The following is a 21681-nucleotide window of genomic DNA, read 5'->3' on the forward strand; positions in this document are numbered from 1 at the left end:
GCGCGTTGGGTCTTGTGTTGTCAATTGCAATGGGGGGCACCCGACTTGCCCCGTGCACCGCCTTTTTTTCTGACCAGCTGGAGCAGGCAGGGGTGCTCGCAGTCGCAGCTGGGCTAGTTGCCCAATGCAGGGTGTGGGCGATTTTTTGAGTGGACCGAGCTCTTTGCAACCGGTCTCTTGTCACGCGTCAGGTGTCCTCCCGCTGCCTGCCGTCCGCTTAGTTCTTTCCGCTGCCGCTGGACTGATTTTTCATTGGCTGCATTCTTATCTCTCCACTGAGTTCATGCAAGGGGTCTCAGTCTCCCCCACCATCGGCCATTGATCAACAATTGCGATCTGAGGTGGGCGCGTTCTGGAAAACACAGGTGATGAGGCGCCCTCTGAATGATTCAATGTCGAGTACTGCCGAGGCCCGCTTTCCAGCACCCGCTCGCACAACAGGCCGTCACGTCAGCCTCCGTGATTGATAGCAAACGTAGCAAGAATGCCAACACAGCGTCGTGAGGTGTCGCGAATAGTGATGCATTACTTTTCCCGTCACGACCTATCTACCGAGGAACCTGGTCAACGCGAGGCCGTTACTATACAAGAGGACACAGTATGTCCTTCCTAAGCCAGTATGCTCTCCCTGCTTTGCTTTCCCAAACGCCGGTGCCATGCAGCATGCCGATAAACATGAATCCGTGTCATCGTGCTGTTATACCATGCCTAAACCCAAGCTTGGCGGACTTGCCTCGTTCCGTCGTTCCCAGACTCTTCTCCTATACTTGCACGACCCCTAAAAATGCAGAAATCGCTATTCTCTGCCTCGCAGGGCAAACCCTGACTTGAAGCCAAGAAACTCATATGCCATATACTCATGTCATCATCGAGTCCTCCATGCTCATGTCCTCCTCGAGGCTTTCGATCGCTTCCTTGATCGATACGCTGGCCTATCGATGTGGTTAGCCAAGAACTTCATCCCTACACGCGGATAGCATACCTTCGGATCCAGAGCGAGCGCGTTGCTGAAGCAGCGTACAGCCATCTGCTTCTCCCCGGCATTCCTGTACAGCCTGCCAAGAAGGAAGTGCACCATCGCCTCATCTGGTGCCATGTCCTTCACGATCAACAGTTCCTTCTCCGCAGCATCTATCTGCCTGAGAAGCATGAGTGCGCGGGCTTTCCGATACCGGACCATCGCAGCCTTGGGCGCTAGCTCCACAGCCTTGCTGAAGAACTGGAGTGCCGGAAGAATCTGCTTCTGTCTCTCCAAAATCCCTCCTATGCGACAGATGAGAACAGCATTGGTCGGGTTGATGATCGAAGCGGTGTGGAAGTGTGAGTATGCCTTGTCGTAGCTGCCCAGCTTCTCGTACACACCACCAATGCCAAAGTAAGCGTTGTAGTGACGTTTGTCGGCAGCGATGGCGCGGCGGAAGGCCGCCATCGCCTTTTCATACTCTTCATTGGCGACGTGCTCGTGGCCTTGCAGAGTGAAGGCGTACGCAAAACCTGGATCTAGTTGCGTAGCCCGCTTAAAACACTTGAGTGCTTGTTCGTGGTCTCGGGAGAGAGAGGAGGCATTGCCCAACGCACACCAGGCCTGAGGCGAGTCCCAGTCAGCATCGACGAGCTCGTGGGCCAGGAAAGAGAGGTCTGTCTCGCGCTTCAAGTGCCAAAGAATGGTTGAGTAGATTTCCATATCTTCCATTCGCGTTGGAGCCACAACACGCAGCTTTCTGAAGAACTTCTCGGCCTCCTTGTACGAGCCTTGCTCGTGGTGCGCCTTACCCATCTGGACCAGAACCCAGGGTGTATCCTGTTGGCTGCGGGGCAAAGTGCTGTAGGAATGCAGAGCCTCCTGGCATCTGAACTGCTTAAGTGCAAAGTAGCCAGAGGCGAACTTCTTGAGCAAGTCCATAATCCATCTCAAAGCCTCTTCAATCTTGACGTTGTCGGGCTCCCCAAGAGCAGCTCTTGGCGCAGCATGCTGGGTCGCGTGAGGCTCCCGTACTCGAGTGGTCTCGGCGTGGTCGACGTCCATGCCGTTATCTTCAATGGGCTTCCGGTTGCCACTTACGACCCTACCGACACTGGAGCCACTAGAGCCAGGCCGCATGATTCGAGAGATTTGGGGTCTAGCCTTCTTCAACTCGCGAGTCCCGCCGCTGATGGTAGCAGCGCCCGAGTTCGCCTTGGTGACTGAAGGCTTGTGAAACATGTTCATATTTAACCTTGCGCTCCTCCTTTGCGTGGGAGCGCTGACTTCTTCGGAATGCTGTCGTGACTGAACAGGGTGCCCCGAGACTGTCCTCTTTCGTTCCGAGGGTGCTGCTGTCCGCAAGATTCCGGGACCGGTGCCGGTGTCAGAGTGCAACTCGACGGCTTGGTCCTTATCTTGACTCCTAGTGCTTCTCTTGGCACCTAGTCTGTAACTCATCTTCGGAGGTGCTTCCAGGAAGCCTGGCTCCACGGCCTGCGCCGTCCGTGTCCTCCGTGGTGGCGCTTGAGGTGGTTCAGCAGCGAAGTTACGCAGTGTCGGAACCTCGGGCATCGATACGGGACCGGTGGGTGTCTCCATAAGATCGGACTCGCCATTCGCCGTGGCTGGCGGTGCCAGTCTCGCCTTTGCCGCCGTGATTTTCGACATGAAGTCGTTCTCTTCCGCCTCGGCAGCAAAAACGTTGGCACTAAAGGGCATGTCTTGGTACGTCGAGGATCGGTGAAGGTTGAAAGGATCTGATGAGTCCATCATAGTCCGGGCCGAGTGCTTCTTGGGTTCGAACGAGTTTGATGTGCCCTCCTTGGGCTCCTGAAGAACCACACTGGGGTCTTGGTCGAAGCTATGGGTGAGTGAATCGGTGACCTGGAAGATGTTGGGCACCCTGACGTTGACGCCCATGTCGCAAAGAGCCTGGAAAGCGTCCCACATGAAGGGGTTGACCCTGACGGCATTCTCAAAACACTCGATCGCCCTTCGGCGGTCGTCGTATGCTCGGTACAGCTTCCCTAACAGACACAAAACCGCAGCTTCGTCCGGATATAGTGATCGGGTTGTTGTGGTATGTTTGCCCAGGTTCGTCTTGCCAATCCACTTCTCTCGCGCTTTTTCCAGCGCGTTGATGCCGTCCTTGTATCGTTCGAGTTTGAGGCAAGCCTGCGCAAAAATCCAGGCGGCGCCCAGGTTGGAGCCTCGAGAGGCAGACGGCCTGCTGACCTCGAAGGCAGTCCTCGCATCGCCAAGGCGAAGATGGCAAAGCGCCAACAGGTAAGCCGATTCACTCGACTTAGGGTCCTGGGCATTCAGGCGTTCGGCGAAGAATAGGGCGTTATCGTAGGTATGATGGTCGACATGATAGTATATGACCTGACGCAGCAGGCCGGTGATGGCTGCGCTGGTGGGCGCCATTCTCACGGCGTGGTGAAGAGATGCAGGCGGCTCGGTGGAGGGGGTTACCGTCGACAAGAGATTGTGGCCATGGGATCGCGCGCAAGTAGTAAAAAGTCGTCGGGTAGGATGGCTGGAAAGTCGATCTGGGTGGGCAGCGTCCCGGGAGGGCGGGCGGCTAGGGTTGGCAAGCGTGGTTGAGCTCTGGCGAGCTTGGATGACGGTTTCTGTGCAAGCGCAAAAAGTTGCGTCCGTGAATTTCGAGGTTGGGGGTCGCGCGGAGCCTGAGGGCTAGAGGAGCAATAAGGGGACTGCGGTCGAATCGTTTCGGCTTATTGAAGGCATTAACAATTAAGAGCCGTAATGAATGGCCGCTGGAGATGAATTGGCGCCGTAAATGCTGAAAACAAGCGACGTTGGTAGCGATGGGTATTGTGGTGTTTCTCTGTTGCTGGTACTGTTGTTACTGGGCCTGTCGAGGCGGAAAGGCCGTTGTGGTGGGTCCCGTGAATTTGTTTGGGTTTCCCTTCTGGGGGGCGTTGCAAGTCGACGTAACAATGAACGGAGAATTCTGTCCAAACTTTTGCGTTGTTCACTCCTCGCAGCAACCAAAGAAGAGACGGCAGGCCATTTGGCTGACTGGGTCGCGTCTTGCAGCAAAAACGTGGCTACGAAGCGCACTGAACGGAACGAGAGGAGGAAGGAAGGAAAAGGTGTTGACGGAGGAAGAGGGGTGGAAGCTGGGAGACCAAAGACCAGAAACTACCCAAGGCAAGCTAGAGTCACTACACCATAAGGTACCCAAGATGGAGGGGGCAGGCAGGTAGGTGGTGAGCGGAGACAGCGGCAGACGTCCAGCCGTGGGATGGCGGGAGAAGGGAAGACGAGAGCAGAGAGACAAGGGCAAGTCCCGTCGTCGTGAAGGTGTCACCTCAGGTGAGGTCAGTTCAGTCAGGTCAGGGACCTTGTCTAAGATGGACAATGTCAGGTTGCTATTCCTGTTCCCCCCGTGCCGTGTTGACCTGACGGCAGCGTTTCCCTCTCCTTTCAGTCCCCGTCGCGCGTGGTGTTGTGGTGCGACGGCCCTGATTGGCTCACGCGATACCGCAGCGATCGCCGTCACCTCGCCCAGCAACAGGAACAAGCGCCCACTCAGCGGCCTTTCTGCCTGCCAACCCCCTGTCGTCACTCGCCAGCCCCCCATTGAGTGCCTACCTGAGGTACGGACACCCGACCGACGTCTTGCGCCAGAGACATCCACCCGCCATCTCTTCCCTTCCAGGCGGTGCACCGTCTTCTCAGCAGTTGGAGATCCACTTGATGCCGTCCGTAGTGCACTGTCATTGGATCCCGCGCCTGAGCCACACTTCACTTGTGGAATTTCGTCACTCGCATCCTTCAGCCTCAACACCGTTTGCCCGCAACCTGTCTTCATCCTTAGGAACGTGTCGGTTCTCATTCACACTCGTGCCACCTTGCACCGGGGCATCGACCAACTCAATTGACCTCAACTGCGTTTCTTGTGCCCTTTGACGGCATTACCCATTCCTCGCCTTTCCGAAAAATCGACCCGCAGCAACCTCGACACAACCAACCGTCGACATGGCGCAAAAGGCAAAGAAGGATAGGGCCAAGTCCAACGCCGCCGCTCTGAACAACCTGCACATCGGCTCTGCCATTGTCAATGTCAGCTTTCTTCTGTTCCACTTCTTGATCAAGTCGAGGTCTCTTTTCTGGTTCATTATCCTCTCTGCCCCAGCCTTGATCTGCGAGTTCGTCCTGGAGAACGCGGGACGCCCCAAGTATGATGCGGGAGGAGGCCTCAAGGCTTCGGGCGAGGACCTGGCAGCCGCCGGCTTGACTGAGTACATGTTTGACGTCGTCTGGGTCACCTGGGCATCTGTTGTTCTCGTCATCCTGTTCGGCAACTGGGGCTGGCTGCTGTGGCTCGCCGTCCCGGCATACGGCGCCTACGCTGGAGTTGGTCTGCTCGGAGCTGGCAAGAGAATGGCCCAAGGTATGCAGGGTGCTGGCAACAACGAAGCTCCTGTGCCCGCCAACCGCAAACAGCGCCGTGCGGCATAACTTGAATGCAAGTCTCTTCCAGCAGCTCGACGGCTGATATGGTGTCTATTCATCTTTACCGGGTCTATTCGCTCAGTTCTGTCTATGCCACGGCTGCTCTTCGGCCCACTTCTTGATGACCTCTGCGTCTACATTTCTCACCAAAACATGGATGTGCTCAAGAGCCCGCACACTCTGCAAAGCAACCCAGTTCTTGAACCAGACAACTCTGTCTGCTCCACCATCGCCTAAGCTTTCAACAAAGTACTTTTCGACAAAACTCTGGGTGATGCGCCTGCTCTCTGGCGTCATGTCCCCCGTCTCCGCATCAGTAGGGATGATGGTGCGCGACCAGACCACGATATGGGTGATCTCGGGGTCAAGTCCGTACGGCCAGTCGTTGACAAGGACTCGGTAGTCGGACGGATCCTCAAAGGGAACGAGCGACTTGGGGGTGAAAGGCGGCTCGCCCCAGGTCTTTGGCAGGCGGTTCACGAGGAGGTACTTGGTCATGGAACCATACTCGGCCTTGGTCTCGGCCGTCCACTTCATGTATCGACGCAGGTCTGAGGGCTTCCGCTTCAGAACCTCCAGCTTGTTCGTCTCTGTAGACCATTAGACTCTCAAGATACAAAAGCAAAGCGCAAAAAATATGACGCACTAATAATCTCCTTGAGCTCCTCCCAGTCATGCTTCTTGAACTCCTCGTCCGTCTGTGAGAGGACCCACTTATCGACATCCGTCAGCGGGAAAGGGGCTTCTTCAACCGGAACGTCGCCCATGTTGACTGTCGCGGCTCTGAGGGTGCGGTGATTTGGGGAAAAGACCAGACGGCGGGGTTGAGAAGTGCGTCTCACATACAGCCACGGTGATGACTTGACGGAGATGGCAACACGAGGTCGACTAATTGGCGGTAACGGCATCCACCTCACACGGGCGGCGGCCTGCGGAAGATCAGCGGTCCGATTTCCCCAATCGGCCGCTGAGGTAACTGCTGTTACGTTACACAGGTGCTAGAGAACCATCAACGTGGTGAAGTGAGAGACAAGAACTTCGTCTCAAGTGCGCTATTCTCTGCAAAAAATGTTTACTGCCGTGTACTTAACCTGTGAAGCAGACTGTTTCTATTAGGCCTTATTTTACAACTTTTTCTCTCATCTAACAGGCTTCTCAGTGATCCAATTTGCACGTATTTTATCCGGAAGCCAGCGCCAGGCACCTCTCAATGGCGCCGTCTTTTGGAAGGGCAGCTGAGATGCAACTAAAGCAGACATGCGTGTGAGGGGAAACCAGCAATGACTCCCGCCCTCTATGGGATTTCAAGCCGCCTGAGAGATCAGCTCAATATTTGACATAACCAGGTCTCCTTTTGTTTAGAAGAAAAAAATGCATTGAATTTTAAAACCAGGACATGCTGTGACGGGACCATTGATTCGGCCGGCACCTAGGTGTCATTTTCCACCATCTTGACCGTCGAGTTACAACGATCCTCCAGCATCCTCACAACCAAGTTTTGTCGGCCAGCCACGCGTCAAGAATCAAGCCCAAAACCGAAATATGCGCAAGGCTATTCCGGCCAGCAATGACCGAGTCCATCCCGCATAACATGAATGACCCGGCTGTCGACTTTTCGGCCAACGTGGCTGCTCCCGCACACCCGTACTACCCCGTCGACGCCCCAATCCTGCACTACACCGTGAACCAAACCTCCATCCCCGTCCTCCTCATCGCCTTCGGCGCCGTTCTTGCTCTGGCCGTTGGAGCGGCTGTCCTGGGCGCCAGGAAAGCCCATCCTTCTCTGTCGAAGGCAGATCTCTTCACCGTCGCTTGGTTTGCACTTTGTGCGTAGTGGCTCTCGGCTGCGGCGCTTACAACAGCTAACACGATGCAGGCGGCTTTCTTCACTGCTTCTTCGAGGGTAGGTAACCACCCAATTTTCCATTGTATCGTATCCAGTGATCTCACCCCACAGCAGGCTACTTCATTCTGTACCATGAGAACCTGGCAAGCCTGCAAACTTTCTTCGGCCAGCTCTGGAAGGAATACGCCCTGTCCGACTCACGCTACCTGACATCCGACTCTTTCATGCTCTGCGTTGAAGGATTCACCGTGGTAAGAATCCCCATTTCAACCTCTGAGCGGGCATTCAATAACAGGAACTAGGCAATATGGGGTCCACTGTGCTGGTCCATCGTGATTGCCATCGCGAAGAGGAGCACCCTGCGCTACCCGCTGACCATCATCATGTGCGTCGGCCACCTGTACGGCGTCGTGCTCTACTACTCCACCAGCTTGACCGAGTATTTTCTCCACGGCGTATCTCACAGTCGACCCGAGTTCCTTTACTTCTGGGTCTACTACATCGGGTTCAACGGCCCCTGGGTCGTGGTGCCAGCGCGTATGCCATCCCTCTCATTTTCGGATACTGATTAGTTCGAGCTAACTTGTCAATAGTCCTTCTGTTCAGCAATGTTATGCATATCAAACGCCAACTGGAGAAGGTGGGGGGCAGTGATAGCGCCTTTGAAGCAGCTCGAAGTGTGACTCGCGACGTGAAGAAGAACGAGTGAGAGATGGTGGTGCATACGGCGAAGGTGTCCTTCGACTTGACCTTGACGGATACCTTGAATCGGGTCCAGCGCCGGGAAATGGGGGTTTTCTGGAAGGCTTTGGGGCTCATGTCGCGCTGGGTCAAGAATCTGGAGGACCAACAGGCTGAGATCGACAGGCATGACAGCGAAGTTGACTCTGGACCGTTTCTGTTCGCATCAAGGCGTTGGCTATTCTCTGCACAGAATACGAGTGCGTGTGTCACTTGCTATGTGGTGAATTTGCCTTCCAGTTACTATTCAAACTTACTGAGAGGTCTGCGAGCGAATGGACATGAAAAACTTGCTCCGAAAGTAATTCGATGCTGCGAAACCCAATCCGCCTCGCCAAAATTCCAAGTCGGCGACACAGAACGAGCGCGGCAACTCCAACATCCTAGAGCCATTATAGGAATGAGACCAGAGGAGAACAGATAACTCTGAGAATGCTCACTGCCAGACGTACGAGAGTCTGAGATGCCTCCCGTTTGTGATACAACATGCCGCGCATCGTTGTTGGAGTCAGGACTGGCAGAGCCCGTTCGGAAACATACGAAACATACTAAATGCTCAGTTTCCGAGTATCCTATATCTGTTGAGCGTCATTCACTAGCGGCAACCTGCCCATAGATCATAGCCTCACTTGCACGCACGGCACTCGGAACAGGTACTAGAAACTATTCATATGGATATCATTCATCTTATTCGGTATCCTATCTCCTCAAGAGGCAAGCTATACCTCTAAAACGCTGCCTCCCCATCGAGTCATGTGTGCCTGAGAGATCATTCCTCGGCTCTTCATTATCAGCAAGTCGTCTATACAACCACAACGCCGCCCAGATGCCTAGATGCATGCCAATGCCCCAATGCACGAGTTGTTGACCAAGTCCCATCATCACCCATCTAGTAGATGCCCTGCGTTCTGTACTGGAAGGTGTCGTAGCTGGCGGACGTTAGCAATTGGGCGTGTGTCAAGAGTAGAGGAAACCTACAGCCGCGTGTAATAACTGCCGAGAGACTTGCCGATCAAGTCAGTCTCGACAAACTGCTCCGCCTCGTCCGCACTGAGCTGCAGTTGGAACCGTTGGCGAAGGTTGTGCGTAGCTTGGGCTACGCCAGCAGAGTAGCAGGGCATCTTCGAGTCACGTCCCATCATGGCCACCAGATCAATGATGTTATCCGCAGACCGCCGCAAGGCTGAAGAGGTTAGCTTTGTTCAAACACTCCTGGTGGGACGTAACTTACCTTGGAAAGCCTGTTTGCACAGCTTCTTGTAGTCTTCGTAGTCATCAGATCCGATGCCTCCCAGCACCTCAATGTACTCCTGTGTCAGCTTGAAAGGTGCCGCTTCAAAGCCAACGGATCCCGGAGAGTTGGACAACATGAAGCCGAAGTCGATGTGAACGATGTGGCCCTCGCTGTCGATCAGGACATTACCGTTATGTCTGTCCTTCAGCTGCAAGATGTATGATATCATACTGTACGCGGCCAGCGAGCGCTTAAAGGCGTCTACTCCAGCCTTGTACGGTTCGCTATCTGCGGCACCAAACGCTTTGAGAAAGTGATCTCTGAGAGTGGCGAATCGACGTTTTTGGCCCGGGCCCGCCTCCATTGACAGAGTCAGACTTCTCTTGATAGAGTGTAATGAGACGCCGTTGGTAATCGTCTCAATCAAGCCCGACGATTCTCCCGTGACAAGAATGCGCATGAGCTTGACCCAGACATTAACCTTCGCATCGACCCAAATCTTGTGGCAAACGTCGATTAACTGGCACGCGAACGCTTCCTGACGCAGATCGGCCCCCGTCTTAACGATGACGCTAACCAAATCCCAGTTCTTCATCCAGCCATAAGGTGAGGTCTTGCGGACACGCTCCTTCTTGGCCTCCCAGGCTTCACCAAAGACTGCTGCGCTCGGATCGTCACGGTCGCCCTTGGTCTGGATACCACCGGTCTTGATATCGTTTTCCATTCTCGCCAGTCCCGCACCGGCATTGGCCCCTGGCTCAATAGGTGATTCGCTCTCCACCTCAGGCTCGGCATTTACTTGTGCAACGGCAGCAGCCTGCGCCGCCTGCGCAGTAGAGGCCTTGGCCATGATCGTGTCAAATGTTGGACCCTGCTCATCCATATCGAAGCTCTGCTCCTCCAGACTCTGCATGCTCGCAATGATTTTTGCCCTGATAGCTTGCACCTCATGTCTTGGCCGCTTGCCGCTCGTAGCCTCAAGCTGGGCCAACATTTGTGAGGCTGTGCGCATATGCGTCGCGAGCGCAGAAAAGTCGGGCTGTTCGGCTGCTGGAGCACCACGGCCTGATAGCGTCATCTTGCGGAGAGGGCCTGGGGGACTGCTAGATCTCGAGGTAGAGGCGCCTGAGCTGCGTGGAGTGGTCATGTTGTCGGAAATTGTACTTGACATCGTGGTAGTGCCGCTTGGGAGACGCTGTGGTTGCGCCGGCGAAACCTGTTTAGCTTGGAACTTCGAAGATGGATCTTCATCGAATGGCTTCAGCATAGGAGAGCTTCCCAGGTCGCCGGAAATGGGCTCGAACACACTATCGATGACGGGCTCCGGAGTTTTAGGCGCGATGGGTATGCGCGGCGAGTCGGACAGGTCGAAGATGCGTCGATTGGTGCCCTGCTCCGTAAGCAAAGTCGACAAAAGCCTCTTGTTGTCTGGCGTCTCTGGATCGAATGAGAAGTCATCCCTTAGCACCTCAACCATAAGTAGATATGGCACCTTCTCCGCACTATTAAGAACTGTTGATTCCCCCGGGTTCAAGCGCACAATTCGATGGTGTCTACTCTTCGCCGGAGAGCCATCAACAAGCGTCGGGGGGCAGATGACTGGAACATCCACCTCGGCCGGAAGATCCTGTGCGATGAGAGCCAGCTCCGCGCGAAGCGCGCTGAGGCGGGCAGGCTTCGGCACAATGACTAGCCGGTTCGAAATCCCCTCGAGCGCCGTCAAAAACTGCGTCTCGCACCTGAAGTAGTGCTGTCGCAAAAGCCTCGTCTTCTGTAAAGGTGTCAATTCGGCGCCGGCGGCACTGCTCTTGAAGTGATGAGAATGTCTCCTGTTGAGAGCATCGTTCGGTCGTGGCGGGAGTCCTGCAGACACTGGAGTTGCGGGCCGGGTGATGGCCAACCGTGGAGACCGCAGCTCGGGAAGAGGCAGTGAGGATGAACTGAGTCGGGCGTCCGCGTTCTTCATCTCGAGATGTGACGGCAACCTCTTGACCTCGACTGGAGTCCTCGAGCCCGACGAACCCTGCCGCGACGGCGTTGGCGACGGGTCCGTCGCCCGGTGAGGCAAGTTCGAAATCACAAGATCCGGGGCGCTCGTGATGCGCCCGCCATCTTTCGCACGCTTGGACCTTGTGCTGCTCGCGGCCGTCACCGTCTGGGATCGTGTCATCTTGGGGTTGTTGTCCTGTGTTTGCGAGTTGGATATCAGGTCGTCGGATGGTTGAGGTTTCCTGGCTTGTGCAACGGCGAGGGGTCCCGCCCAATGCGGGACGAGAGGGACCGCGACACTGGCCAAGACGAAGCTTGCAAGAACCGTAACTGGCAGAATGTTTTCCTTAATCTTGTCATGCCGCGCGGCATCTGGGAGACCGAATACGATGTGCTGCACCTTGTTGTAGACCCTACGACACGTTTGGAAGGACTTGGATTGAGGATTGGATGATAGGTCGTGTAGATAGGTTTGGAAGAGCCAGAAGGTCTAGAAAGCGATATTAGACAAGCCATCGAGGCGCAATGGGTTGACAGAGGGTAACTCACAAGGAGGGCGGCAGTCACAGACTCCTCGCACAGGTCCAGGAGGAATTCCTCCAGGGCCATGGACTCATTGTCGACGCTAATTATAAGGTGGCATAGCTGTGGCAAGAAGAATTCAATGTCCTCGTAAGGGAATTGTCGCAGCTTGTTGCAAAGGACATAGTGAATTCCCACATGGTCGGCGTACCGGCTGCATCACAAAGGAGTCAGTTTTGAGTGTCCGACGTCATGTGTCAGCGCCAATTGGGGACGCAACGGACGCTGCGACAACTTGGAGATGGCGGGAGGAGGGGGAAAGAGCTCACGATAGGTAGGAGACGGAGAGAAAGGGGTTCGAGTTGAAGACGTCGGACTCAAGGAATCGCTTGAGCAGGTCCCACGACATTGGTTACGCCACGAAGCGGAAAGACGGATGCAAGTACAGTGAGGCTCGGTGCCTCATTGATCATGGACATGAACGGGATTCGCAGCGAGAGGGACGGTTTCGCATGGCTCTAGAAGCTCATATGTTGGGGAGGTCGGTTTGCGCAGAGCAGCACGCAGATTTGCAGATGCAGCAAGCAAGACAATGGATCGAGTCGAGTCGGCGGAAGGACAGGCAGGGTAGGTACACGCGGTGAGGTGGCCGGTTGCTCGTCGGTGTAGTAAAGGAGTCCAGTTGTAGGTAGCTCCCTTCTCGGCCGTGGATTTGGGGAGGTCGATTTGTCCACTAATGTGAGGACGTGACTTGGAAGGTGGGAGGAATGCCCCATCAGCCATGCACGACCCGCCGTTGCAAGTGCCTAAATTTTCGGGCTTCAAATTAAGGTACGCCGGGTTACCTCAGCATGAGCATGCTCAGCGCCGGGAACACTGGGGCTCAATTCGCAATTGCTAGGTACCTTACCTGGCCTGCCCTGCCATGCCTGGAAGGTACCTTGCGGGCTAGGTTAGGACTGAGCACCGGAACTTTAGGGGCCACCTTCACACAAAAAGGGGCCGCAGTCCGTTGGGACCGAGTTCGCTACCTTCTTTACTCCGCAAGCCGTAGGCGCCTGCGGGAGTTGGAGAGGCGAGACACATTTGCCCAGAGACTGAGGCACCGAGCCAGAGAAGCTACCTTACTAACTTGGAACCTCAAGGTGGATGACCCCTGCCGGCGGGGTATCGTCTTATATGCATATGTGACGTAGGTGCATAGGGGGCGGGGCGAGAGAGCTCACCCTGAGAGCTGACGTACTATGTACAGTTGGTATGTGATTTGAGACAGAGAGGTCCATGGACTTATGAGAATGAGATGAAATTATCTTGATATAATTACACAGATTTGCGAGCTTGCTTGGCCCCCTATCCCCCATTGATTTCACAGCATGAGGCAAGCAAAGAGACCCCGCCGAGGTGCCGTGCCGCGCCGGGTTGGTGAGAAGTGAGTTTCAGATGGCCCGCGGTGTAAGTCAGTCGGTATCAGCAGCACATGCGAGAATCATTTTGAATCGCAACATAATCTCTTCATCCTAAAATGGTGAATGTGAATGTGAATGCTGTCCAACGACAGGCCCAATGCGCATACAAGGAAGACAAGCCGTCCATGGCATGCAAGTGTGAGGAAGCAGCGCTTAGTTCCTCCGTGCCGTGTACCCTATGCCCCCAAGTGACAAGTTTTCGTTGTGTCACCCAACGCCGATGTAGATGCTAGCCAGTCCAACGCCAGTCCTCATAACCCTTTCATAGTTCTCGTCATTCAAATAATCTCGACCCCGATGCGATGTGCAGAAACAGTTTCTCACGTGGCCTTCTTCTTGCGACCACCCTTGCCCTTCTTCTTCGTCTCAACCTCCATTTCCTCCTCACTCTCTGTGTCGGCCTTGGAGCGGCCACCCCTCTTCTCTTCGTCGCCGACCTTGAGGGCAATATCGGCCAAGAAATCATATTGGCCGTCTCTTTCGATGACTTGCTTCAACATCTGTGCCGTTACACGCTTGGAGTTCTTCTCCTTGGCGATCTCTGCGCTCTTACTGACAACTGCAATCATAAATAGCTCGAGGGCCTTGCCAACGGCGATGGGTGTTTGTTGAGCCACCTTGCCGACTTCCTCATCGGCCTGCATGATGCGCTTTATCCTGGCAGTGGGGAACTTGGTCCGAACTGGAGAGGGCTCGACTGGCGGCGGCGAGGGAGCCGACTGTGTGTTCTTCCTTGGAGGCATGGTGGCAGAACCTGGTGTCTGGGGCAAAGCTTGATTGTCGGAATTTGGGTTGTACGGAATGTCGTAGAGATTGGGCGCTGTGCCGTACTGTTTTTTCTCTACGTATTGGTGGCTCTGGGGTGTTGGTGGTTGATATTGGAATTGATGCTGATCTTGATATTTGACGGGTTGCTGCCCATATGGGCTTGGTGGGGGTTGCTGCGGAGAAGGCTGCTGCTGCTGTTGCTGTGGTGGTGGCTGCGGCGGCTGGTGGTTGTACTGCGGCGACAGGTACTGCTGGTGCGGTTGGTGGTGGTGCTGGTGGTGCGGGTGGATTTGCTGCACGGGTGGCTGATAAGAGGAATATTCGGACTTGAATGCCGTAGAGGACGGGTAGTGGGGCTGCTCCTGTTTGATGTGTACAGGAGTAGAAGTCGGCTGGTGAGGTTGGTAGGCGCGCGACGGGGACGAGGAGTATTCATATACCGGCGGCGCAGGTCCTGAAGTTTGCAGTTTGCTCAGGTCCAGGTGCTGCTGCTGGTGCTGCAGATTGTGCTGTGGAGGTGTTGGCGGGGCGGGTGCTGCCGAATAAAAGGAAGAGAGGTCTGGCGACTTGGGAGCGTAGGCAGTGTCGTCCGCCATTTTTATTTTTTTTCCCTCTCCCTCTCCCGGCTAGGTAGGTCCTGCTCTGGCGCTGTTCTGGAAAAATTAGAAGGCCGCTATTTTTTTTTTCGTCCCTCAAAGTGGAGGACGAATGGCAGGGGGGGGGGACTTGGCTGGGTCGGGTTGGGGTGCAATGGCCAAGGGTGTTCAAGAACCGCCTATGGCAGCGTGGGAGCGGAGACAGGATGATTAAGCGAGGAACAGGGGGTGGGATGATTTCTTGGAGAACAAAAAGCACCTGCTTCCCCTCTCGTTCGGCTCGGGTGGTTTCTTTCAGTGACTTGCGTCTCTCAACGCGAGCAATCCCTTGTGTGCGTGGGTGTATGCTCGTCAGTGGTATAAACAACTGACTGGACTGGGATATAGACTGGGACCGGCCAAGGCAATCGTTCCGTGTTTCCCGTGGACGGCGGCGTGAGTCTGATTTAAGCCTGGCTGCCGCGTGCGGTATGTATAGGCACTGAGGCAGTGACAGCTTGTCCCAGCGCTACGTCTGCTGGGATGCGTGAGACGGGATGGTGTCCTTGGGACGCGGGGCTAATGCAGTGTCGCCTTGGTGGTGGCAGTGAACGAGGCAGAAGCAGTACAGATGCTGTAGGCTCGACTCGCGGATGACATGCAGAACGAGACAGGATGGAGATGCGTGCCTGTGTGCATGTGGAGGGGAAGATGTCCCAGTGTGAGCTGCGTGCAAGTCAGCCTGAGCCAAGGTGATGGGCAGGGCTGAAGTACACAAGCAAGTCACGACAAGACAGAGAAGAGCAAGGCACGTCTGAGAAGGCCGATAAGCTGCCACATTCTCTGATATACAGACACACGACAAGAGCGCCAGGTCGCTGTTACAACCAGGGCAGACAAGCAGGCGGAGGGAGCCTTCTCGCGACTCAAGTCTCAGTCCTCAAAGAGAGAGGGGCAATCTGCAGCGTGGAAAGACGTCTCCGGGCCTCGAAGCAGGCAACAACGTGTTTGTGGTAAGGCTGATGGATACAGACAGTACCAGAAGCTCGAAGCGACGGGAAGTCGTGGCTGAAGAGGGCGTGGCCGTGAGACAAGAGGTCTGTTTGTGCGACACAATACGCACTCTCGACACAGACACAGCTCGTCGATGAAATGGAAAAGTCGCGATTGGGCCCGAGCGCTGAGTCAGGAAAGACTTTGGCGATATGGCAGCTTCGGTACGATAAGGTTTCGGTGTGAGAGGCGAACCAGGATGCAACTGCACTGGGTTCGGGGGTGCTGGGCGGGAGGCGGTGGGCGCGCAGGTCGTGGTGCGGTCAGGCGTGAGGTGCGGGGCAGCGGTATGTTCGGCCGTGATCCAATGAGGTGTTGTTGGCGGCTGCAAGAGAGACAAGAAGGAAAAGGGGTGATGAAACGTGTGAATGGGCGCGATTTGTCGTCAAGATGGGCCAGTGAGGCCAACGCAGGCGCGGCGTGATGTCTCGCTTGCTTCCCTCTGGCGGACTGGCAGGCAGGCACGAACGGCAGGCGGCAGGAGGCAGTTGCCAGGCAAAGTGGCAGCAGGTGCAGGTGCAGTTGCAGTTGCTCTGTGCTGGCTGCTGTCCGCCCGGTGTTTGCGACGGTTGGTTGGACGGAGGCGGAAGGTCAAGGTGACGACGGCCCCGTGATGATGGCAGGTGTGGCCAGCGGGTAGATGGGCTTTTGGCAGGCGGTGCGGGTGGTGTAAGGCAGCTGGACTGTGGACATGGACCTCGCGGTGGGCAGAAGCGGGCTCCTTTCATAAGGCGATGGATTCGCAGTGGGAATGCCCACCGTTTATATGCGCGTCGCGGGTCACAGCTCTCCTTTGCTCCCCTCTGCCTTCTCCAAAAAATCACCCCCAGTTGCAGGGGCCACGCTGTTATCCTGATTGGACCAGGATCCTCGACCTCTTCTCCCGCGCTTTACCGTTTCCCACTCCAGTACCAACACTGCCTCTACCTTACCACCAATACTTCACGCTCAAGTACCTACCTCGATGGCTAGCTTCTCCAGTACCGCCCTTAGGTACTCAAGCTTTGCCGCCACCAAATCCTCGTCTCTGTTTTTTTTTTTTCCGACCGCGATATTTGTCCACGCCTCGCCACCACCTTTTAGTCTTCTGTTTTTCTCTTGTCGTTCGTGGCGCAAACCTCGCCCATTTTCCAGTACAAACCTCATCCGTCACAATGCCGGTTCGTCAACGGCGCGAGCGTCTCGCCCTCCCCACCGTTGGCCCAGTCTGCATATTGCAGCTTCGCGGATGCACTTGTACCTTGCGGCGCACCCGAAGTAACCTCAAGCAGGCTGAAAGAGGCGGCTGGCTCACTGAGGTAGCCTGGCTGGCTGACCGTCCATGACAACTCAGCTCACGCCTCTCGTTGCCTGCTTCCCAGCCAATATTCGCGCACTCACACACGCGGCCTCAGTAGGCTCTAGAGGGACAGCTCAAATATCGCACGTCGAGATGTCATGTCCAAACGAGTCTGGCCTCGCGGCTTCGCACCGGCATCAGCTCCCACTCGCTTTATATCGATGAGACACATCGTCAAACCCCGCGCCGTCCTCTTCAATGCTGCCTGGAGCTGGCACCCTCCCTGCACCTTGGGCTCCTTCGACCCTTTTCGCCGCACACCGTCATCAAGGGCCCCCATCGTCCCAAGTCAAGTGGCCTTGCCCGTCGCAAAACGTCGCCTTCATCGAGTCGCTGACTGTCTAGGCCATCCATGACCTCTCACGCGAGACCCACAACAGCTCCTTGTCTTTACCACCTACCCGTCTGAGCTTTGCGACAGCCCTCCCATCGTGAGTCGCACTTGTCTCCGCCCGGGGGCTGGACCTGCGTGCAAGAACTTATCTGCATCTCTCAACGCGTCTCTGCAAACACTGACATGTTTGCTCGCGATCCCTCGGCAGAAATCCCGCCACCACCGCTGCAATCTCCCACTTGCCCAACGGCCCGGTATGCAGGAACGCACTCCAATCATGCAGGTAATCAAACCACGAAATCAATTCTATTGTTTGCGCACCCGCTCCAGCGCCTACCTTCTATTGGTCGTCACGGATGATGATAAAGATAGAGAAATAGCTGGAGACCAACAATAGGACACGACTGCAGAAGCCGAGTCCTCCAGCTCTGGTTTCGAGGTTGTGCGCCTCGGTCCATGACAGTTTTTTACTTGATCTAATCTGACCCCGACCGGCATCCGCCCCCTTGGCAGACGGCTTACTGAATGTGTTTCCGTATGGCTGACGTTAGTGTCCGCAGACCCTTGAGCCTCTTGTCCTCTGTGCTTGACAAGAACAGCGATACTACGGGCCAGGCGTGGATCCCGCCGTCCTCGCTGCGGCTGTCTACCTCGGTACTCTTCACCAATGTGTTGATCAGGTCCTTGATATCCGGCGCAAACACTTCCTCGGATCCGTATGTGATGAAGAAGCCGCATGGCGGGCTAGCTTCCGCCCACACCCGATGATCGCCGCACTGCCCGGGAGACGCCGTTTGGTCGTAGGCATGTGTGTGTCCGGCATACTGTGTCGCGTATTTCCACAGCGTGTCGCGGTCAAGGTAATCGCTAGCCGAGTTTTCGTGTTTGGTTGAGATCAGTCGTGCCCATGGCGAAATTAACACGCAGAGTCCTGGGAGCGGCGATTCCGAAGCTCGCCGAAGCGACTGCTGGCTTTCGCCCTCCGATGGTGCAGAGTCGTCCCCTTTCTCCTTGAATGCTCTTGCTTCATTCATGTGGCCCAGCTCCAGCAGCAGCGTCAACATCAGAGTCCCTCCTGCCGAGTCCCCTGCAATGACCACTTTCTTCGGGTCTCCCGCAATGGAGAGCACATGCTTGTATCCCCTCAAGGTCTCGTACACCTGCGTCGGGTACTTCTCGTCGGGAACGAGCGTGTACTCGAGCGCAAAGATGGCTGGGTTCTGGTAGCCTTGCTGAGCCAGCAGCGCGTGCCACGACAGGAGGAATTCGAGGTAGAAGTAGGCAGAGCCCATGGCGAATCCGCCGCCATGTGCATAGTAGACGACAACATCGGGTGGTTTGGTAGCGTCCTTGTTGATCCAGACGCCCTGGAATCCATGGCGACCCTGCCATCGAGAACTAAGCCACCGCATCTCACACGTGAAGAAAATGGAGCAAACTAGACTTACATGTTGTTTGTACTCCCGCCAGCTGACGGGTGATCTGATATACCCATGCCGCAGCATGCGGAACCGTAGGAACGGCAATGAGATGTACTTTGAGAAGAAGACGCGGCCAATGTTGGTGGGCAGGTTCGCAAAGGCGTAGCGCACGCAGCGGATGACGAGGTCTTCGAAGAAGCTCGCCCGCTGCACGAACGGCGACCTCTCGTCCGGGCTCAGCAGGAACCGTTCGCGGAACAGCGAGCTGGGCAGCTCGAACAGCAGGAAGGGCAACGCCTTGATGGCCACCACCGCCGTGGGGAAGAAGCCGACATTGAGCAAGAGCTGGGGCGTCAGGAATATAACAAAGACCAGGCAGTCGAGCAGCGACACGGGGCCGAGAATCATGGTGGGCGGATGGGGGAAACTTGGTGTTACTAGGTTGTTGGAGGGCCAATTGAATGTATCACGGACGGATGTGTAAGTCGGACGCGCTGAAGAGGGTCATGGCAAGGAGAATAATAATGGAACAGGGCAATTGAGGTTCAGGATTAGCTCTATCGGAACTCCCAGTGTTCCTCCCTTCGCCGCCGGCCGGGTGGTTCGTCGTCGCTGCTAAGGTAAGATTGGGAAACTTTAGGTTTGTGACGTCTTCGAGGTTTGTGGAAGCCCGTGCCTGGATCGGTCCCTGCCTGCCCGGGCTGGCTGGCTGGCTGCAATGGCGGGGTGCCCTGAGTTTGTTGGGAAGCTCCTGAGGGAATCAGCAGTGACGCGGGGCTTCGTTCACATGCATTCTGCACAGCTCGACCATGCGTATCTCACAGTACCTTGGATCCTAGCTGAGCTAATCGCTAGTGCTGTACGGATACTTTTTATCTCCCTTGCTCATCCGAAAGTTGCCAAAACGGTGCCCTTTACGGTTCTGGCGAGAAATGATAGCCAAGACCTTGCTGAGTCAAGGTGAAGGGGGCGCTGCGCTGCGAGACAGACAACCCCTTGGCTTCTTCTTCCCGTTTGGCTTGTGAATGTGGAACATACTCGTCAACAACCATAATGCAATCATGTCTTTCTCCGAGCTGCGTTATTAAATATGGTTATTTTGTTTTCTTCTTCGCTCGACTTGTATAATAGTAAGAATGACGACCCTGGCGGGCCATACCGCAAAATTGATGAACGAATCCCCATGAGTCCGACCCATGCCTGATATCCTGAGCTGCAAACGCCGAAATAACTGCTATCGTGCGCCTATCGAAGCCCGGCGCCCCCAAAAAATTGTTGAGACCAAGACGCAATATGATGTTTGCAAAAGAAGAAGAAGTCTTGCGAGCTCTCTTCTCTGTTTCAGACCGCCATCACCCACTCTTTTCTCGGCTGCCGGCGTAAACACCAAGACGCCTCTGTCGCCCGTACTCACACACGCACACACATACAAACCCTGCCGCTCCAGACCTCGCGAAGCCTCCGGACAACCTCACTCCCGGAGCCGCCACGGGATGTTTTTGAACACGCGATTAGCGCCGCTCATCTCTTCCTCGTTTTCCAGCAGTCTTTAATTCCCTTGGCCGCCTCAGCCAGGTCCTTTTCCGTGACGCGGTCCTCGATACTCTCCATCACGCTCTTGATCGTGGAAATGTGATTGGCCTCGGCCTTATCATCGCGGAAGCGGATGATCCTCCACCGGTTCTTGTCGTCCTTGTGGCACTCGACGATGCGGTTGTTCAGCGGATCCCCAAGGGACTTGAGCGTCTCCCACTCATCCTCAGTGATGAGCACCTCCGAGAAGAACTGATACTGTCCGTCGCCCATGAAGCTCCACAGCTCTGAACGCGGCACACTTTCGTAGTCAATGTACGGCTCCGTGAAGTCGTCAAAGTTCTCGTCCGGGTGGACCGTCGGAAAGTTCAAGCGTAGCCGGCAATCCACCGTGTTCTCTTCAGGCGGCTTCCACTTGAGGATGTGCGGGTCGGTGCCGTGCTTGTAGTCGGATGATACGCACGTGAAGATGAGGCCGTCGTTGCCGTGTCGCAGCTTCGGCAGGATTTCGCGAAACATCATTTCTATGCCGTACGAGAGCTGCATCGACTTCATCTCTACGAGAAACGGCTGGAAGTCCTTCTCCTCCGGGTACTGTTTGAACAAATCTCGATAAGGCTTGTAGATGTTTTCCTGGAAGTACGCCAGGCGCTTATCGAGGGTGCGCGACATGAGGTCCTGGCCGTCGAGAACCAGGCAATCGAAGACGAGGAAGCGAGGAGCCTTTTGACCGCCGCCAACGTCGTCCATGACCAGCTCGCCGTCGACGATGGTGCGCGTGTGGTGCTTGCCCACGTCATCTTTGCGCGGGAAGTGGAAGCTGCTGTTCTTGATGAACCAATAGTCGTTTTTGCGGTCGATGAGGTAGTGAATCTCGCGGCCGCTCTCGTCCTCGGTCAGGTACAGCAGGTACCGGATGCCGTCCGACTTCTCGCAGACGTAGTAACTATTCATCGCGTTGAGTCAGCTAATATACTCGCGCGTTTTCTCATCTTCTTGGTGTTGTCCGACACCTCTACGGCAGGCGAGAGGAATGGGCGCGGGCGGGGAAAGGTGCACTCACTCTTTGTTCCGGAGCTCGTCCAGGTGCTTGCGCGCGAAGCTGACGGGCTGTGCGCCGGGGAAGCTCGTTTGATTGCGATGCAGGAGATTTGCAACCTCCCGACGCAGGTCGAAGAGCAGCTGCCCCTCGGCCTTGATGCCGGGTTCTGCGATTGAGGCGATTGGGCCCTCTGGGGGCGGCTGTACGCCGTCCATCTTGTGTGTTGTGTTGCGCAAAGGAGAAAGTACAAACAGGTCCGGCCTAGCCTCGCGACGACGAAAAGTCTCGGAGCTTTATCGATTTCTTATCGATAAGCGATACCATAGGGAGCTGTGCCGTACCTAGGTAGGGTACCCAAGGTGTGCTGCA

At 55.6% G+C, this 21681-nt stretch overlaps 8 protein-coding genes across 8 annotated transcripts; 2 read left to right on the forward strand and 6 right to left on the reverse strand.

The window, feature by feature from the left end:
- Nucleotides 1-857: 857 nt before the first annotated feature.
- Nucleotides 858-3391, reverse strand: bimA (the record flags this gene model as incomplete). The annotated part of the gene is made up of 2 exons (XM_037316685.1): nucleotides 858-932; nucleotides 983-3391. 2 exons carry the CDS (start codon nucleotides 3389-3391, stop codon nucleotides 858-860), a joined length of 2484 nt encoding a protein of 827 aa, XP_037186315.1.
- A 1581-nt stretch (nucleotides 3392-4972) lies between these two features.
- CGCA056_v001426 (SRP-independent targeting protein 2-like protein) lies at nucleotides 4973-5455 on the forward strand (the record flags this gene model as incomplete). Its single annotated transcript, XM_037316686.1, has 1 exon — nucleotides 4973-5455. The coding sequence occupies one exon, from the start codon at nucleotides 4973-4975 to the stop codon at nucleotides 5453-5455; it is 483 nt and encodes a 160-aa protein (XP_037186312.1).
- A 72-nt stretch (nucleotides 5456-5527) lies between these two features.
- GIG1-1 (N-acetylglucosamine-induced protein 1) lies at nucleotides 5528-6216 on the reverse strand (the record flags this gene model as incomplete). The annotated part of the gene is made up of 2 exons (XM_037316687.1): nucleotides 5528-6039; nucleotides 6096-6216. The coding sequence occupies 2 exons, from the start codon at nucleotides 6214-6216 to the stop codon at nucleotides 5528-5530; spliced, it is 633 nt and encodes a 210-aa protein (XP_037186313.1).
- Nucleotides 6217-7016: 800 nt separating this feature from the next.
- Nucleotides 7017-8004, forward strand: EBP (3-beta-hydroxysteroid-Delta(8),Delta(7)-isomerase; the record flags this gene model as incomplete). Its single annotated transcript, XM_037316688.1, has 5 exons — nucleotides 7017-7275; nucleotides 7326-7352; nucleotides 7410-7546; nucleotides 7598-7832; nucleotides 7889-8004. The coding sequence occupies 5 exons, from the start codon at nucleotides 7017-7019 to the stop codon at nucleotides 8002-8004; spliced, it is 774 nt and encodes a 257-aa protein (XP_037186320.1).
- A 921-nt stretch (nucleotides 8005-8925) lies between these two features.
- Nucleotides 8926-12190, reverse strand: PIKA (Phosphatidylinositol 4-kinase PIK1a; the record flags this gene model as incomplete). Its single annotated transcript, XM_037316689.1, has 5 exons — nucleotides 8926-8965; nucleotides 9015-9219; nucleotides 9268-11749; nucleotides 11809-11995; nucleotides 12111-12190. 5 exons carry the CDS (start codon nucleotides 12188-12190, stop codon nucleotides 8926-8928), a joined length of 2994 nt encoding a protein of 997 aa, XP_037186321.1.
- A 1377-nt stretch (nucleotides 12191-13567) lies between these two features.
- DPB3-0 (DNA polymerase epsilon subunit C) lies at nucleotides 13568-14611 on the reverse strand (the record flags this gene model as incomplete). The annotated part of the gene is made up of 1 exon (XM_037316690.1): nucleotides 13568-14611. One exon carries the CDS (start codon nucleotides 14609-14611, stop codon nucleotides 13568-13570), a length of 1044 nt encoding a protein of 347 aa, XP_037185250.1.
- A 3223-nt stretch (nucleotides 14612-17834) lies between these two features.
- SAY1 (Steryl acetyl hydrolase 1) lies at nucleotides 17835-19145 on the reverse strand (the record flags this gene model as incomplete). The annotated part of the gene is made up of 2 exons (XM_037316691.1): nucleotides 17835-18701; nucleotides 18765-19145. 2 exons carry the CDS (start codon nucleotides 19143-19145, stop codon nucleotides 17835-17837), a joined length of 1248 nt encoding a protein of 415 aa, XP_037185249.1.
- A 1113-nt stretch (nucleotides 19146-20258) lies between these two features.
- Nucleotides 20259-21527, reverse strand: rnp-2 (mRNA-capping enzyme subunit alpha; the record flags this gene model as incomplete). Its single annotated transcript, XM_037316692.1, has 2 exons — nucleotides 20259-21216; nucleotides 21334-21527. The coding sequence occupies 2 exons, from the start codon at nucleotides 21525-21527 to the stop codon at nucleotides 20259-20261; spliced, it is 1152 nt and encodes a 383-aa protein (XP_037185252.1).
- Between the last annotated feature and the right edge of the window lie 154 nt (nucleotides 21528-21681).

Source organism: Colletotrichum aenigma, assembly GCF_013390185.1.
Source record: "Colletotrichum aenigma strain Cg56 chromosome Unknown KSG_Cg56_contig01, whole genome shotgun sequence".
Lineage (NCBI taxonomy): Eukaryota > Fungi > Ascomycota > Sordariomycetes > Glomerellales > Glomerellaceae > Colletotrichum > Colletotrichum aenigma.